The 19,348-nt window shown below is 40.6% G+C and overlaps 1 protein-coding gene across 11 annotated transcripts in view; it reads right to left on the bottom strand.

Annotated features, from left to right (window-relative positions):
* Positions 1-5,727: 5,727 nt before the first annotated feature.
* The window catches only part of LOC117461154 (focal adhesion kinase 1-like), a 50,208-nt gene continuing 36,587 nt past the window's right edge, over positions 5,728-19,348 (bottom strand). For all 11 annotated transcript variants that reach the window (XM_071205836.1, XM_071205838.1, XM_071205837.1 and 8 more), the window contains 10 exons: positions 17,004-17,081; positions 16,362-16,544; positions 15,706-15,831; positions 13,277-13,339; positions 11,244-11,283; positions 10,774-10,868; positions 9,255-9,410; positions 8,714-8,794; positions 8,512-8,597; positions 5,728-7,957 (listed from right to left, as the gene is read on the bottom strand). In XM_071205836.1, the coding sequence (XP_071061937.1) occupies positions 7,831-7,957; positions 8,512-8,597; positions 8,714-8,794; positions 9,255-9,410; positions 10,774-10,868; positions 11,244-11,283; positions 13,277-13,339; positions 15,706-15,831; positions 16,362-16,544; positions 17,004-17,081 (1,035 nt within the window). In that variant the 3' untranslated portion in view covers positions 5,728-7,830. The remainder of the gene's footprint in view (positions 7,958-8,511; positions 8,598-8,713; positions 8,795-9,254; positions 9,411-10,773; positions 10,869-11,243; positions 11,284-13,276; positions 13,340-15,705; positions 15,832-16,361; positions 16,545-17,003; positions 17,082-19,348) is intronic.

Genomic DNA, 19,348 nt, shown 5'->3' with positions numbered 1-19,348 from the left:
TTGCTAGAACTAAAGTGGTCAGTAGAAGAATACAAGGACGTGCTTATCCCTTGCCTTGGAGGCCTTCACATTGCCATGAACTTCCTGGGTGTGATAGGACAACACATGGTTGATTCTGGCCTGAGCGAGCTATGGGTCAAGTGTGATCTAATGGGAGCAAATGCTGCTCAGCATGTCATGGCAGGAAAGGGGTATGCACGTGCCATAAGGACCCACACACTTACCCTACAGGCTCTTTCAGCTACTGCTCCCACGGCTTTACACATATCTGGATGAGGTTGATGTTACACTGAGAGCTGAACTCTCAGATCTCTGCCAATCCGTAGATGCTGACCACATCGCGCAGATGGTCGACAAACTGACTACAGACAGATTCCAGCAGCCCATGAAAGAGTTTGCTGCATCGCTTGCAGTTGATGACCCGAATGCCGCATTCTGGTGGGACTACATGACTATGGTCAGCATCGTACTCTGCTTCATAAGAGCGCAACGTGATGGATTGTGGGATCTCCACCTGTATGCTTTCAAACGTATGCTGCCCTTCTTCTTCAGGTACGTTCATATAAACAACGCCAGATGGGGTACTGTGTACCTGGCTGAGATGTCTGCTCTCCCACCAGAAATCCTCCTCGAGTTTCAGAAAGGCAACTTCTTGGTGAAACGCAGTGATCGACGCTTCAATCAGGTTCAGCGGATCAAAGTACTGAGTGGCTAAACGCTACAGGAAAAAAGAGTGGTGGTTTAGTGGGCATCACCAGGATAGCAACATCCCTCAGTAGATGGACATTGTCGTATAATCTGAGAACAGTCATAGCTTCTCAGACAAAAGAAATGCTGAGACTGACAACAGATGATGAAGACGATGAGTACACACACACTGAGTGCACAAAGAGTAGAATGGAGAGAGACGACAGGGATGAAAGCAAAATATGTGTATCATTGAAAGAGCACTGTGTGTTTCAAAATGGTGAGGACACACTCAAGAACATAATCAACAAGGAAGTGGTCACACCGGAGATTCAAGAATCTCTGCTTGGTGCAGAACACCTTGGACAGGCACAAATTAAAGTGTTTGTGGACAAACGTCTGTGTGAACCTCCAGCTAGTGACCAGCACTTGGGACTGATGTCACCCATTCAAAAGAACAAAGCCAAGACATTTGCTTCTTTGTATGAAGTCGTGCAACTTTCCAAGAACAAGCAAAACACCATCAAAGTGGACAGGCAGATTCTACAAAGGCTAGTCACAGCTTACAGAGCAGGTCGTAAGGTAGACCTGGAAAATGTCCTCCAGCATGAACTCATGCCCATCCCGCCATCTCTGGCCGCAACTAACGGCAGTCTACATTCCACCAACAAGTCTGTTTTAGCAAATATACTGACAAAACATGTCCAAACGCCTGCAGATGTGCCCCTTCAGGAACCCAGCTGCCTGGCTATTGATGGCCAAGCACTTGTAATGGCACTTGGGAAGCCGCCTGACACTACAACATTTGGCGACTATGCCAACAAGTTTGCTGAGACGGTGTTGAAGATGGGAGAGAAGTACCAGAGGGTTGATGTAGTCTTTGACAGGTACCGTGACAAATCCATCAAAACGGGCACAAGGAGGAAACGTAAACAGCGTCACCGACCAGTACGCAGAGAAATCGTTAATGACTCCGTTCCACTTCCAGCAGACTGGTCAAGCTTCATGGCACTGGAAGAGAACAAAGCAGATCTCGCTCGAATACTCTCAAACCATCTGATAGAACACAGCCCAGAAGATGAGCCTGTGGTTGTAATATCGGGTGGGTTTGTTGAAGCAACCACTGTCAAGTCATCAGATCCAGATCTTGATGTCTCCTCTTTAATGGCTGACCACGAGGAGGCTGATACACGTCTGATTTTGCACTGCATCCAGGCTCCAATGGACACAACAGTTGTGTCAGTGCGTGACACAGACGTGCTTCTTCTACTTTTAGCACACCATGACAGAATCGGATGTACCCATCTCTACATTAAAGCCGGGACATCAAAGGACCCAAAGTATTTTCCAGTACATGACATTCGCAAGTTATTATCTGATGATCAAGTGGACACACTCCTTGCCTTCCATGCCATCACTGGCTGTGATAGTGTGTCTCAGTTCAGCGGTCACGGAAAGAAAACAGCCTGGCAGGTGTTCGAGCAACATCACACCGATCTTACTGGCCTTGTGAAGGGCCCTCTCACAGAAGGTATTGTAACATCAACAGATAAATGTATCTGTAAGATGTATGGTGTGCCAGAGGTTGATACATGCAACAAAGCAAGAGTTAAGTTGTTTTGCAAAGGTCGTCCACAAGAGACTCTGCCACCAACCTCAGATGCAGTGAAGTTTCATATCATGCGTTTACACTATCAATCGACAATCTGGAACCAAGCTCACCTGCCACATCCTGATCTTCCGTGGATGAAATGGGATGGATGCACAAGGAAGGTCAGTTAGTGCCACGGCTACTGTCTTTGCCACCTATGCCTAAAGCCTGCAGGGAGTTCACTTCATGTGGGTGTACCAAGGGATGCCTCAGCCAACGCTGCAGCTGCAGGTATGTGTAGAGGATTAACTGATCAATGTGTACAAGATCGTAAACATATGATAGACTGGTTGAGCATATCAGCCTGCCAGACTGCATACTGCTGACTGTTTGTGTTAACAGATTGTTGAAACCATAACCGGATAATTGTGAACCTATAACTGAGAAAAAAAGTAACAAAGGAACACAATAAGTGTAAGGATAACTGTAACGTGTATTCCAATGTACCTGTACTTGTACTGGTCATAATCTGTCTATTCTATTATATTCAGAAAGAGTCACATGGAATGTATAGAGGCATGCAACAGCAGGAAACATGACAACACCTGCCGGAACACTGAAGAAGACGCTGCTTTTTAAAAGTGCCTGCCTTTTGGCAATTTCCCATAGGGTTTGATGTAAAAAAGGCAGTGTGAACAGGCCCACTCCTTCTTCTTCATTGCCTTAACACTGGATGGCCTGAGAGCTATAATTTGGGTGTATTTGTTGTTTTAATATATTTTTACATTATTATTATTATTATTATTATTATTATTATTATTATTATTATTATTATTATTATTATTATTATTATTATTTTGTAATCATTGATATATGGTGGTGTTTTATGAGATACTTGAATGAGGTTTTTACCATTTCAGTATGATTTGTATTCTTATTGAGTTGAAAATTCCAATGCCACCCATGTTCTTACTGTATTGGAGCAAATAAAAGCATCTATAGGGCTTTGTTGACGGTACTGTTGCTCCACTGTAGGCCTAATCGCGTCATGTTTACGTTATGGTTTGGTGGCCAAATAAAAATTGTATTAATACACTTTCTAAGCAAGCCCTGGTTGAGTCTGACAACTTATTTATCACTAATGACCACCTTTTTCACTATACATGTATGATTTCAAGCTGATTATTCACATTTGATCTAAAATCAGGACAGTATATTCAATTCCCCATGTGTGAAAACATATAAAAACACATTTGATTCTAGTTCCTTGTTTAGTCAAAAAGTAATGTACTAAAATAGATTTCAGCCTGGCGGTGGCGGCCATGTTGGATTTCTCAATTTTGAGGCATTCTGGGAAATTGTTGAGCTTCATATACAGTAGATTTGGATTCAGCACCCCTCATTACCCCCAGAAATGTTGTATAGCATAAATAAACACAAAATGCCTTCAGCACTTTAAATAAGCACATTTGTGAAATTCTGCCTAGTCTAATAATGACTCACTCCAATAACCTGCTGTGTGTCTCAGGCACTAAGAAAGCCATATCAAAGTAGATGCCAGTAAGGCGACCTGCAACGGGGCGGCCGGGTCCGCCTCGGTCGACTCCAACGGGAACGGGAACACCGTGACCATAAGAAATGTTACCATAGTGTACCATAGTACGTACCATGGTATACCATGGTACTATCATGGTACCTCAGATGTTACCCTAGTGTACCATAGTACGTACCATGGTAGTACATGGTACCTCAGATTTGACCAGTGTACCAGTACGTACCATGGTACGTACAGTGTACCAGGACGTACCATGGTACGTACCATAGTACGTACCATGGTACTACCATGGTACCTCAGATGTTACCATGATGCATACCATGGTATAACCCTGGTACATACAGTTGTACCACAACTGTTACCATGGTATGTACCATGGTACCTCCGATACTATAGTACATGCCGCGGTACCTCAGATTACTGGTACTCCATAGAATATTCAAATGGTACTACAGACATTAATTAGCATGGTATGTATCATGATAATCACTCAAGTCCCATGAACTGCTGCAACAGCTTCAATTTATATAACTTCAGCGGAGCAGAGTCCACACACACACACACACACACACACACACACACACACACACACACACACACACACACACACACACACACACACACACACACACACACACACACACACACACACACACACACACACACACACACACACACACACACACACACACACACACACACACACACACACACACACACACACACACACACACACACACACACACACACCACCCTGCTGCTGCTGCTGCTGCTGCTGTCAGACGATGTGGGAGTTACACTGCTGCTCTGTATAGAAAAGTATTTTTATAAATGTCTATGTCTCAATAGTGATTTTATGTAATGTATGCTCTTTAGTTGGAGTTACGCTTTAAACACACACATCTTCTTATTAAAGGTGGGGTAGGTAAGTTTGAGAAACCGGCTCGAGATCGCTAGAATTTGAAAATACACAACCGGAGAAAATCTGCCACTTCCTTATAGAGCCCCTCCTCCAACACACACGAACGCGCACATGACCAATGAGGGCACGAGATAAGTTTGTGCCCCGATGGCAGGCTGACAGGCAGGTAGGCCAGTATTACGGCTTCTACAGATGAAATTTTGTTATGGATTTTTTGTCAAAGCACTTAAGATATTCATTGCTATCGGGATGTTAAGAGCATTCCATGGAATATAACAAAAAGTGTATCTCGAGCCGGTTTCTGAAACGTACCTACCCAACCTTTAAGACTGTCTTCACAAGTATAACATTATTACATCCTGACCTTCCTATGAATACTGATTAATATATGTGAAAGCCTTCATAGATAATGCAATAGGCTATGGCTCTTATATATTTCCTTTGAAATCTGAGGAATTTCAGGCTGTACTAAACTACAGCTCAAAAATGAATTCAGAGGGTCATAAACTATGCAGCAGTTTGTCTTGCCTATATGCAACCTTACATTTTATATGCAGAATTTTCTAGGAAGACCTCATTCTCCCTTTTGAAAACTTTACTGCAATTACGGGATTACCAAATTCTAATTTTTGGTAATAAAAGACTTCCTATTCCTGATACAAAATTGCAACTTTGAAACCAGAGGAGGACATTTTCAGGTTTTACAATTAATTTAAATCTGTGTAAAACTTCTAGAATTGAAGGTTTGAAGGCAACCCAAATAACTTAAAGTAACCCACTGTAGCACTTAAGTAAGAAAATGCATTTAAATGAGAAAAATAAAATGGTCTTCATCAAAGTGACTCTTCTCCAAATGGCCACATGTACATTAGATAACATCTATATAGCGTATCTACTGGAGATATAAAGCTTAAAATGTAACTTTTCAAATAAACCTCTTAATGGAAAATAATGTGGACAATCTGACTTCAATTTCGTCATTATTTTTTTTATTTCATTGTTTTTTCCTCCTCCTATTTGACAAGATGGCTGATTTAGCCCAGAAGACAAAATAAAAACCAGTGTTTACTAGTTCTGTACAATTCACCAGTGATTCACACCAGTATAGCTTACAAGATACCAACATGAGCAGATTTACGCAACGACAAGATAAAATAGATAGTTTTTTAAAACCTTTTTTTCAACCCCTATAACACCCAGATATTTGACAGTGTAATTGCTGCCTAAACCTGGAGATCAAATCTGGGTAAAATAGGGTTAAAAAAAAGTACGATATTTTTTTTGGTGCTGTGCAAATATGCTCTTCTTCATACCAGTATATCATGCTATACCAGTACAGCCACCAGTATATTTCATATAGAAGTATGTCATACTCTATGTGGGGTCACTATTAACAAAGACACAACGTGTGGGCTGCTGTTTTTTCAGTTCAGTGTTTTGTGTCTGCAAGACAAGTTCCAGTCATGTGGCTCCACTGTGTGTGTGTGTGTGTGTGTGTGTGTGTGTGTGTGTGTGTGTGTGTGTGTGTGTGTGTGTGTGTGTTTGTTTCCCTGGGGACTGTTTTCAGAGGAACATATTTTAAGAGTTACACCTGACAGTAACTTCGAAACTCAAAGCACATAAGTTCCAGTTGTGAGGTTTATTTGTGTCCCCAGTAAATTCACTTTGTGACACCAATGGATGAGGGGACAGCATGACACCAGTCTTGTTTGATGAACTGAATGAAATTGGGATTGTCGATGAGGAGGAAGAAACGAGATGAGACACCCAGTGACTAGTCTGAGACATGATGTCCTTTTCTGCCTCCAGGACAAATTGGAAGTATTAAGTCACTCAGAGTGAATCCTCAAAATCCACCTTCTTTTTTTTCCGTTTTAACTCTCATCAGAGTCAATGCTGGGATTGAATATCTGCTTGTTACAAACAGTTTTCAGTAAAAAGGAAGAAGATTGTGAACACGTAAAACATGGAGCCAGCTAATAAAAAGACTAAACTAAATTGAGTGCGAGGCGGGTGTTTCCTGACTGCGGTGTTTACACAGACAGAGTTGGATTCTTCACATTTTGGAGTCTTTAAAAACCGGCTCAGAGAGGAGCTGAGGAAGACGTCACGACAGAGAGGAACAGTGATAACAAAAAGTCAAAAGGAAGTGAGTGAAATAGAGAAAAAAGACGATATAAGTGTGTTTTTTCTTCTTCAGGCAGCAGACCACCGCTAGAACTGTCCTCAATACCCATCTTTCCCCCCGTCTCCTCCTCTGCAATGTCTGAGTCTATAAATAAAACCTGGTGGGACGGAGGGAAGACGGGAGTGGATGGAGGAGAGAAACGGGAGGAGCGATGGAGGCTGCTTCTCCAAACCAAGCCTTCGCTGTCTTTACTGTGAATGTCCTTGCTGCATCCACCCAAAGCACCGGGAGCTGAACATGTGATTGGAAGTGCCCGTTCAGAAGAATCAAAGGCAATGTGGAGGTATTTCAACAAAGGAAAAATGTCACATCCAGGGGTCACAACACACGATATCCACACATGTACTGATAATGGCTGCTGGCTGACGGCTCATGCAGATATGGTGCAGATCAAACGCAGTCTGATCAGGGTCTGATGGCTTTGAGTGTTATCCGACGAAGACTAATTCACCCGGTGTCAACATTTCCAGATCCAAATAGATCCCATGATAGTTTTTCTGTTGGTGGTCTTTGAACTCCAGGAATCAGGCTCTTCTCAGTCTCATAATTCTAAAATCTTCTCCTTTTTGCTTTTCCTCCTCTCATCATTATATTACAGTCCAGAGAGTGCGAAGCTGCCAGGTCCCTGATTCAGGAAGTGATTTGCACTGTTCTTGTGTTACGAAAGTCACAGTGGTGGAGAGAAGACCTCGGCTTACACAGGATACAACATCTAATGATTCTTCATGGACAAAGATCAGAGCCGTTCTCCTTTGACATAAAGCAGTCAGCTCCGATAACTCTCACTTGACGTAACTCTAATTCTCCATTGATAACAGTTACCAGAATGATGCTTTCTCTTTTAAATAATAGACCAAGTCCTGTTGGTCAGCTCAGCTGTCGTAGGGCTAGTGTGGGCGGGACTGGGACATCATTTTGAGCCTTGATTGGTCAATGACATCCAATAGGTTCTTGGCGTCAACTGCAAGAGCGTGAGCCGCAGTCAACATCTGCTTCTTATAGTCCTGCTGCAGACTGGGACAGAGCAGAAGAACACACACACACAACGATTACTTATTCAGATACAACTAATGGGAGACATGACTAGTACAATATTAAAGCCACTGTTTATACAGTTCTCTAAAATGTGTCCTCTAAGCATAATGAGTTTTCTTTTTATTAAAGTGCCTCCATTCCAGATACTTATTTTGGAAGTTTCTGAAGCTTTTGCACCATTGCTTGAGTTTAAAGTTTGTGTCTTGTTAGTACATTAATTTAGGCTGGTTGAAGGTTCAAAGGTTTTAATGTCATATTAATAATAATAATAATAATAATGTCAACCTCATCGACAATCCCAATTTCATTCATGAGGTTGTGTAATATAAAAACTTGGTTTACAGATATCTCAAACAATGCATTATAAATATGTACAAGACTTAAAACAAATATATTTAAAAAAAAAACAATAAAAAAGGGCATCTCAGGAATGTGTGCTTCACTAGTGTGCAGACTAGGAGCAACTTCATGATGTCAACATTAAGCACTGCAATGAGGCATTACTAATACAATATTGTAACTAGTTAAGCTACCTGGTCATCACATATTGTTGGGCTAACTTCATCTTCCCAATCAGCTCGGCCAAGTCAGAGTTCAGGAGCTTCTGTGCCATCTCGATCTGTAGAAGAAAACCAGATCATTAAGTATCAATCTGGTTTAAATGATACTATTCCAATATAAATGATACCAAACTACTCAAACGTTTTACAAAAATACACAAGAGTGTGTAATTACCTCTCTGTGTGTGCTGGCTGGAAGCTGTGGTAGAGTCTCATCCACTGTGGCCAACAGTGTCCTCAACGCCAGACCCACATCCTGAAACACACACACAGACCGTAGTACTTTAAAATGATACCTTCGAAACAGAACATTAGGAAGTGAATCAACTCACATGGTGTTAAAAAATATATACCTTTTTACTGTGTATATATATGAAGAAATATAAAATAAATATGATTAAGTGATTAAGTAAACACCAGGTTAAGATGAGGATTCAAGTAATATTTCCTACATATATAGAGATAACCAGGGCGGAGAAATACATTAAGTATAAGCAAAGATACCACAACTGAAAGCAACCTCTTGTGAGGCTAAAAGGACCGATCTGCTGTCTGGTTACCGGGTGAGTCAAAAATGATTAATAAGCACCAATATGTTAATACTTTCAAATCTTTAAGGCAGAGGTCTGCGGCTCAAGAGGGTGAAACTGTAAATTCAGCGACCCTCTGAGAAATAGTGATGAATATGAAAATGAGAGCTTGAGGGCTTCTACTACCTTAACCATAGGAACGTATTCCTCTGGAGGAGCTGGCTGGATCTTGCTCGACATCTCGATCACAGCTTTGACCAATCCCGTCACGTTCTCGTACACTTTGTCGTTGGAGCGGTCCAGGTTGGCAGTGGGGGGCGGGCTGATCTCTTGAGGCTGCAGCTGAACCAGGAGAGCACAAAGGAAGCAATGAGTCACAGGCGGAGTGTTTCAAAAAAACACCCACAGGTCTGTGTGAGGGCATCGACACACAGATAACAAGTTGAGACAATGATGATGAGAAATATGAGTCTGTACAAATGTAAAAATCCTGAATGATTTTAGAGATGCACATGAATCATGCCTTTGGTTAACTTTGCTGCACATACGGTGGTAGAAATTGAAAGACAAAACACTACTTAAATATCTGAGTAGATAAACAGCTCGAAATAAAAAACAAACCCTAATATAGGTGAACTATTAGATAAGATATTAGATGTAGATCTGACACAAAATACTTGTAATTCTCTGTTTTTGCCACTAGATGGCAGTAGCACACTGGTATACATATACGTAACTAATGAGTCCATTTAACCCTGACCTTGCTCTACCCTAAATGATCAGTTTACTATCAAATTGTAAAGACAAATACTATTGCTTGAACTGCTACTGATTTTCAGCACTGCTAAAAGAAATTCTGTGAACCAAAATAAGTCTATTACCTTAACGCAGGTCTTTCTACATGTTTTGTTTACCTTTACCTCTTCCCAGAGGGATGTCTCTTTTGTATTATCTGTTTCAGACACCTCCTGTTGCCACACATAATGGCCAGCTTCTACTTCAAATACAATTCTAATAAATACAAATTGAAAAAATACTACAATCTGATTCTTGTTTACAACATTAAGATTTGACATGCTACAAGAAGGAAGGAACTTTAAAAATAAAAAACAGAGGAGGAGGGATCTCTCTTTCATTTATATTACTATTTTGGATCCTACTCTGACAAAGTATTTCACCATGGCGTAGAAAACTAAATACTAAGTGTTCAAAATGTTAAACAATGGACAACTTCATATTAGTACAAGACAACAAGCAAAACTATTTGGATTTGGATGTTAGCTAGAGTTAAAAAAACAGTAAAACAAGAAACCTGATTGGTATTTACACAAGAATTGGCACTGGGTGATAAATGTGTTTATGTGTTTATATGATAACAACAATATGTTGGACAGAGAGATCAAAGATTTGATTGAAAGAGGAATCAAATGGGCATGAGAGACTAGCAGACGAGACGCACAGTCACACACACAGACAGTGTGCTGCTTACCCGCCAGGGCTAGAGGCCGACAGTAAGGCAGAGTGCAGGAGGAAGAGGAGGAGGAGGAGGTAGCAGCCAAAGGAAAAGAAGATACAAGGAAAATATGAAAGCATTAAAAACATGCAAACCATATATTTAGTAAATGTATCCTTGTCTGTGGGTGCTCTCTTTGAGGTGAGTTTTATATTAGTATGTATGTGTGCTCTGATCTGTGTGTTACTGTACCTTGACTCCATCGTTGTAGCTGTCTCCGGTGTTTAGACAGGCCAGACTGCTCTGGGCTCCTGGTCGGGGGGGCTTCTTTGGGGGAGCTGCATGCTCTGCAGGAAACGATATATAAAAGTGAAAATTATTCTTCCTCACAGTTTTACAGTCTCCAAACCACTAGTGGACAAATAGTACTTTCTTAAGCAGCTCTTTCTGAGGGAACAACCAGCTACTGTATGAGTTCGTAATCGCACAAACTGGTATTTGGATCTCCAACTGAAAAACATTTTCATTATCAATTTATAGTCAAGCCTATGAAAACGAAATGTGACGTCGTTAAAGTTTTGTTTTTACCACAAATAATACATTCCTAGTGACTAGTGATTCCTCACATTTGAAAATCTGATTGTGCTAGACTTTAGACCTTAAACTATTTCTTCATAATCAAAAAATGTTGCCCATTCACTTCCTCTAGAATAGTCTATTACCTGCTTTCCCAACGGGCTGGTATATGTGCTGGTTTCCCGTCTGCATAAACAAACAAACACAACAACAAAACATTTGGTTAACAACACATATGAAGAAAGTATAAAATAGGAATTTAGAACTTCACATGCAAAAACCCACAGGCGGGTTGTGAAAAATGCAGAGAATCCAGTTTAATGTACTTGTCACGTGACGCAGCATCTCAATTTGTTCTTGTAAAACCCACAACCTCATCTCCGGTCGAGGAGTTGTTTCTGTTCTCAGCCGTGTGTGGTCTAGCACCGTGTTACTTATGTTAACAAAAGTATTCTAGGAGAAAGAAAAAAATGTACCTCTTTTGTTAGTGCTACCCTTTCAAAACCAGATAAAACCCACAGCATGTCTTTTTGATTTGATGCTTATCCATATTTACTCTGAATATCTGTTGTTTTTTTTCTGTGTGAGAAATCATTTCAGAGTGTTCACACACACACACACACACACACACACACACACACACACACACACACACACACACACACACACACACACACACACACACACACACACACACACACACACACACACACACACACACACACACACCCACACACACACACACACACACACACACACACACACACACACACACACACACACACACACACACACACACACACACACACACACACACACACACACACACACACACACACCACACACACACACACACACACACACACACACACACACACACACACACACACACACACACACACACACACACACACACACACACACACACACACCACAGCCATTCAATGGGAGGAGGACAAGCAGAGAGATGAATTACAGAGACAGAAATATCTGGCCCGTGGCAAAACAACGTTTGCAGGCATCAAAAACACAGCTGTGTTCTCAGCTCTTGTGATTCCAACACTGGGATAAAGTAACAATAAAGCTCTGATCGACAAAACTATTTTGTTTTAGGAGAAAAAACGTAATCGCAGAAGGGCAAAACACTGATGACTGCGGATCTATAAGAAACAAGACTACAGGGAGGGAAGAAAGAGATGGAGTTACTTTTAATACCATCTGTGTTAAAAGGTATGATCACCATTATGTTTTGCTCAGTAAAAACATCTTTGAGTGAAAACTGTGCATCTGTCACTGCAAATCATTCAGTTACCACAGTGCTCAACAAAATAACTGTGCTAATCTCTTAAGTGAAGGCCACGAAACGTCTTTTTTGTCTTCCTTTACAAACACTGATGTTGTAGCAGGTCTGAACACAATCATACTGAGGTTGTAGGTAGTGATTATTTTAATGCAGTAAAGCTTGAAGACAAAGAAAGCAGTGTTCCAAGTAAGTACGTTATAAAGTAAGCAAGCAAGTTAAGTAAGAAACTAAGTATTGAAAACTACATCCAGTTAAAGTGGCACTCGTATTTTTAGCTGCAGCTGCAAGACAAAGATAAGACAAGATCCACCATATTGTCCTCTCATGGTACTTTTGATGCTTTAAGAGTGTGGATAGTCTTTAGCAGAGACTACAGACTGCCAGCATGCTGAGGTGCTGGGAGTAACACAGGGATAGAAAGAAGAACAAAGATGGCGACTTGTTTTCTTGCAACAGTGCCCTATTAATAACTGGTGATATTGTGGGAATTCATTGACCCCTCTGTGGTGACCCCACCCCCGACAGGTTACTTCCTGTCCCTGGATCAATGCCCCCTAGCTCTAATCCAAACAAACAGCCAATCACAGTGAGTCCAACCAGAATGTGGACTTCTGTCAACATTTGTCATTATCAGACATCCTTCTCTCTTAAAAACACAAACCGTTAAGAAAAATAACTTCCCTTTTTAATGTGTGGCAAATGGTCATGAGGGTGACAGTAAAATTAAAAGGATGTGAGGCACAGTTCGTTAAGGGGAAAAACTATTTCTTGTCAAAATGTTTCTGTGTGAATGACTATTATTGTCCCGCTGCCTGCATAAATAACACCAACTAACAGTGAGCTGGAAGGAGAAATCAGATGGAGAAAGTAACTTACCGGTGGTTGAGGTCCACCGTCTTCTCTGTCCAGACTCCCTCTAGAGCTTCTAGAGTCTGGTTTCTAAACACACAAACAAATAAACATACAAATAAAATCTACATAATTCAAGTAACTAAGCACTAGACTTGTTTTACATCAATTAGATATTAAACAAGGCAGATTCAAAGCTCTATATTAACACTTACTAACCAATTGACACAAAAGTCACATTGCTTTTATTTGAGTGTATTCAAAGGAAGTATTGCAGTTTTATTCCTGGGAGTTTTTCTCCAGCTCCAAATCACATGCTGTCGGAAGACTGGTGCAATACAGTATACGGTGCAATTTGAGTCACTTAAACCAGTAGATTAGAAGTCATCTTGCATTTGAATAAAAATAATTTCCCATCGAAAAACTGCCATGTAAAGCCTTTATAGTGAAAGACTAAATGGAAATAAAAACACCCTTAAATTAATCATTAAAAGACAGTTTATATTCTACTTTGATATTTTAAAAAGGGAGAAAGTGACTCCCAGCTCTTGAAGTCAAAGTTGAATCTGAAGTGTTACAATGATTATGTGAATGAGAAAATGAACGAGTGAAACACAGCAGTGAAACTCACATTAAAAATAAACGTACTAACTTATGCATCCAAAACAAAGTCTCCGCATACATACTGTACAAAGCTGCAGGATCCGACAGTGCAGGGCAAACAATCCAATTTAAGTAAAACATTTGAGGTTGACAAAAATCCCTAGAAAAAACGCCAAAATAAAACACACAAATGTCCCCCACACACAACTTTCACACGGTCTACGCCTACCAGTTTTCCAAGACAGGACTTGAAGACCAGCATTGCCCTTGAGTTCATCAAAGTTGTCTGATGAAGCGTTTGTGTCCGATTTGTTGCGTCTGTGTTGCTATCAGCTTCTGATCTTACTGTATCTCTCTCTATAGGCCCGTGTGCCTCTATGACTGTGCCAGTAGTTTCATCAAGACATGAATTCAGATATAACTCCAGCTTCCTGCCTGCAGCACACTTATATCTGACGCATGGAGAGAGGGAAGGAGAGGAGGAAGAGGAGGAGGGATGGAGCACGCTGCCAAGGAGCCGTCAGAGTGTAAGTGCACGTCTTCACCCTTCTTTCCCAAACTATTCTGTTTTCTCCTCCCTTTCTCCCCCCTCTCTCTCGCCGCTCCCTGAAGTGACAGTGTTATAAAAACCAGCCAGCCTCCAACACACACACTCACATAAATATACGCCTTCCTAGCTTTTCAGTAATCTTGTGTGTTGTCGGTTCGTGGTTGTGGGTCAAAGACAGACTGTTGACTGGGCTGTCAGATTGTCTAAGCCTATCATTAGCTTGGAATTCACACAGGCCACACCTGCCTTCAGACTCTCTCCCTCTCAAGCATGTACAATAAAATACTTGAGCAAAAACCCCAGAGACCCTTCAATCAGTGTTCACAGAAAAATGCATCCTACATGAAATCGTTCTCCTTCACCTCCCCCTCTTTTTGTCAGAGGGTCTCCATCAGAAGCAACTAGCTCCATCAGACAGCAATACACACTACATTCATTTTCTTTGTATGATAATTTTACTAGAATAGTTAGCTGTAATATTGTATGTATGTAAAACCATAGTGCTGAGAATCACACACACTATTAGATATGTTTTTTCCCGAGGTCGTTTGAATGTACCGTATGTTTGATGTTTTTTCACTAAATGTTGTATGTCTTATTTATCGCAATGAAAAAAAAGAACATGTTTTATAACAGCGTATCCAAATGAAGTCGGTGTCTGGTCACAGATTATTGTCTTGCTTTGGCTCCAATAGGAATGCAATGCAATACTCGTAACCTCTGAGGGAGTTAACTCATAATGATATGTTAATTTCCAAAATGACTTTAGATTGTTTTATATTTATCAAATGTATGGAAATGTGATTGTCCTTGAGGAGCATGTGATGTATTCCAGAGAGTCCATTAACACATGTACAAAAACACAACAACGTGCATCATGGGACTTAAATTAAAAGAATCAACAGCACAACTGACAAGGATGGCAAATAAGAGAGAAAGCTTTGCATCAACAACAACACTTCCCCATGCACAACAATATCTAACAAAAAATACTTAGGGATATTACAAATGTAGCCATTCACTATACTCTACCGTTTGTCAGTGAAATATATATATACGTACCCTCCATTGTTTTATAATAAAAAAGGATGCATCTGATCTTACATTTATTTGAAGTAGTAATAGAAAAAATCTAAATGGTCTTACAATAAACTTGAATGACATTGTCTAAATCTTTGTTTACTTGCCTCTGAAGTTTATGCTAAGAGAGTTCAGTGTATCAAACAAAATCTTATGTCAAATGAACCGTTACATTATGTGTGTCTGAGAGTGTGTTTTCCAATGTGAGTGCTCTGAGTGTTACCAGCAGCCTTTCCTCCTGCTCCAGCCACCTCTGGTCCTCCTCCATCTGCTGTTGTTGTATCATCAGCTGTTCCTCCATAAACAGGCACTGCTGGCCTACACACTGCTGCATGTCTACTGCCCTGTCCTACACACCGACACAAACAAACACAGTACAAGCATGCAACAAAAGACAAGCATAGCAACAGACGTGCACACCAACACAGACACACACACAACACACACACATACAGATGAGAGGCTGAACTGAGATGATGGACACACACTGAAAATAATGGGTGTAAATGGGCCGTAGAATAGGACCATTTAAATATAATATTGTAAATGTGTGCCCTGGACTCATTATGCAGGTGGGGCTTTTTATTCACTATGTTTTTTGAGGATGTAAAATTATTAATATTGAATCTTTAAGCATTCGACTAGTATATTCAATATTGTATGACTGATAACACTTGAAAATTATATACTTTTAAATAACAAACAAAAACAGCTTTATAAAATACCATGTTCCTGTCATTGAGGGGTAATGAATGCAAGCTAGATGAATAACCTGCTGTGTCTTAACCAAAAATAATAAATCTGTGTGAGTTTAAGTTGTATCCTCTTAATTTACCCGTGTGTATATGTGTGTGTTTGAGTGTAAAATGAGTCTCCTACCTCCATCGCTGAGCCCCATAGTGCCATGTCGTGTCCATGCGGAACGGGAAGGTGCTGAGAGTGTGTGTGGACGTGGTGGCGGGGGTGTGTGTGCGCGTGGTGTGTGTCCAGCATGGTGGCCTGTGGCGGGTACAGGGCGCTGGGCACCGAGGGGAGGGTGTGAGGGCCGGGGTATCCTGCCATCTGATCCAGAGAGGGAGGACGGAGAGAAAGAACACAGTTAGCCGATTTTCAGTTCTCTTTTGATTACATCTTCACCTTTGTTATTAGTAACTATAGGTCATTTAGCACCCTTAAATCCTTTCAAATGTGCTATACATTATATCTTTCAAGTGGTGGACAAATCACTCAGATCCTTTACTTAAGTAAAAGTATAAAGACCATCCTCTACAAATACTCCTTTAGAAGTTAAAGTCCTGAATTCGAAATGGTACTAAAGAAAGAAAGTATTTTGAGCAAATTGTAATTTGAGTAAAAGTAAAAAGTAGTATGCAGAATGTCTCTTTCAAAAGTTTGTCAATGCAGAGCGGATATGAGGTACTTTGAAACAACTGGCTGGGTAGTATTAAATATGGGTGTATTACTATTTTATATCCCAGTAAAATGTTACTTTTATATACACAGTCTCTGCCACTGGCGTACCTGGTAGTGTCCAGGATGTTGGGGACTGGGATAAAAACCTTCACTGGAGCGAGGACTAGGATATCCTGGTCTGCTAGGCTACAGTCGGAGAGAGAGAGAGAGAGAGAGAGAGAGAGAGAGAGAGAGAGAGAGAGAGAGAGAGAGAGAGAGAGAGGAATAAAAAAGACGGGGCGAAAAAACAATAATACAGTTAGAACACTTGTCCATCGTTTTCCCAAGATAAACGTTAGAGGACGGGACACCGGGGTCATTCAGTCAATCCACACACAAACCCCTCGGTGCTGTTTGTGTGGCTGGGTTAGCTGTCAATCAAAACAAAGGGAACACCCACTGGGCTGCAAGTCCAGCAAGCTGTTAGTCGAAATGGCACTACATAGTTTCCCTATGTTACAAACAATGAAATCCAAGGATTATTGTTATAAAGTATGTGATATTCCTGTTCTACTCATCGCTGGTTAGATGTGATGCAGAGTGTACGAGGTGTTATGGTTGCAAGTTCACCAAAGACTTCTCTTTAAAGCACAGTTGTTCTTTTTATTTGGAAGTATTTGTGTTGAAAGGGTTAAAAAGTAATGTAAAACATAAGAAATTGTTTTACTATCTTGTGCCAACTACTGATGGTTAAAGAGGAGCGTGAGTCGGCTTCTTGTCTCTATTTGATTTGTATTCCTTTGTATTGGGCTAGTAGCTAAAAACAGAAGTGCTTGGTGAACCCACACCCTTGTTGCTTCTCTTGGTTTCTGGTGATGTGTTGTGATGAAGCTGTTGAAAGTTGATGAGCAGTTTCCCCTCTCTTTATGATTAAACCTCTCTAACACAGAGCCCATTAGCACAGCAGTGATGTAACCTCTACCTTCCACAGGCTCTCATAGTAGCTTTCTCTGGACCACACCTCCGACAGCAAGACAAGACACAAAGACACACAGGGAGGGAGACAGACAGCAGAGAAAGACAGGGAGGGAGGGAGAGAAGGGGAGAGAAAAGGAAAAACAGTAGGAAGGGAAGGAGGACATAGAGAAGCAGACAAGACAGAGAAACTAAAGACCAGACAAACAGAGCGGCAGACAGAGGGAAACGTACAGCATGTTGTGAACATGCTCACACATGGAAGGACACAGGGCTCCTTCACAAGAACAAAATGATATCTTAGATCGTCCTGAAACTGATTCACAGGCCTGTGGTAGTCTATTCAAGTAGAGGGAGGTTTACCGGGGAATACCCAGTTTAAAAAGGGGAAAATAAACACGGGGACGACAGACATATAGGAAGGTTAATGAGGAAGTAGTTGCACTCGGGTAAGACAGCTATGGGTAACTATCTGTTCCACTTTGGATGAATATTTGAATGTAAGAATGAATGGCTAAATAAATAAATAATGCAATGTTGAAAAACGGTTCCTGCTTTTTTGATAGCTGAGTTTGGGGTCCCTGTTTTTACCACTACGTCAGTTTAGGGTGTATTTTCAGCATCTGATCAAAATGTATATCCATGGCTTGCCACAACACATCTTAATCCACAGGTATGTGGGACACAGACTACTTTAAAATACACATTTTGTGTAGGGAAAGGTCAATGTTACCAGATAAAACTAGGCATCACTTACACAACCTGTATTTATATTTACAGTACTGGTACTTATCTTTTTACAATCTATTTTCTGTAATCTTTTTCTGTTTGCACACCATGTTGTTTTTTTGTACACTGGGACAAAGGAAACTGAATTTAGTTATGCATTTTGATGGATGACATTAAAGTATCCATTGTGTCTTATATTTGGGGTTTTAAGAAACTGTTTTTAAACATGGCGCTTGACAAAAGAAAATCTATTTTTCATTATCTTGAGCATTTTAACTATTTCAGGGCAGTATCTTTTGTAGACTGTAATTGCGATTCCTTTCAAAATTAACTTGTTGTTGTGAGACACATACTGCTGTTACTAACATGTAGACCCATGGCATAACTCTAGGAAGAATTGTAAGTATGTCGAGCAGCACAATGTAATTAAGGTTTTCTTTTAACTTCATGTATCACTCTGGGGCACAATTCATCGACTCCCACACATTCATCCATCATCAGAAAACAGACTCACAACAGGGATTTATTCCAGCTGTTGAAAAGATTTAAGGGCTTATTCAGCTAAGGGCCAAACAGAACATTGACTAAAGGCACATCTTATTTTATGTTTTCATCACCTATGGTACCAGAAATATCTTTGATTTTAGCAGTATTTCCTATATGTTTACATGAAAGTGTGTTATAAACACTTTATAAGCATTGGAAGTAATACTTGTTTCCATGTAGGAGGTAGGGTGAAGTTACAGCTCAGTGGGAGGACTAAACGCTCC

Source organism: Pseudochaenichthys georgianus, chromosome 16 (genome assembly GCF_902827115.2).
Source record: "Pseudochaenichthys georgianus chromosome 16, fPseGeo1.2, whole genome shotgun sequence".
Classification (NCBI taxonomy): domain Eukaryota; kingdom Metazoa; phylum Chordata; class Actinopteri; order Perciformes; family Channichthyidae; genus Pseudochaenichthys; species Pseudochaenichthys georgianus.
This window is presented reverse-complemented; position numbering and strand designations above follow the sequence as displayed.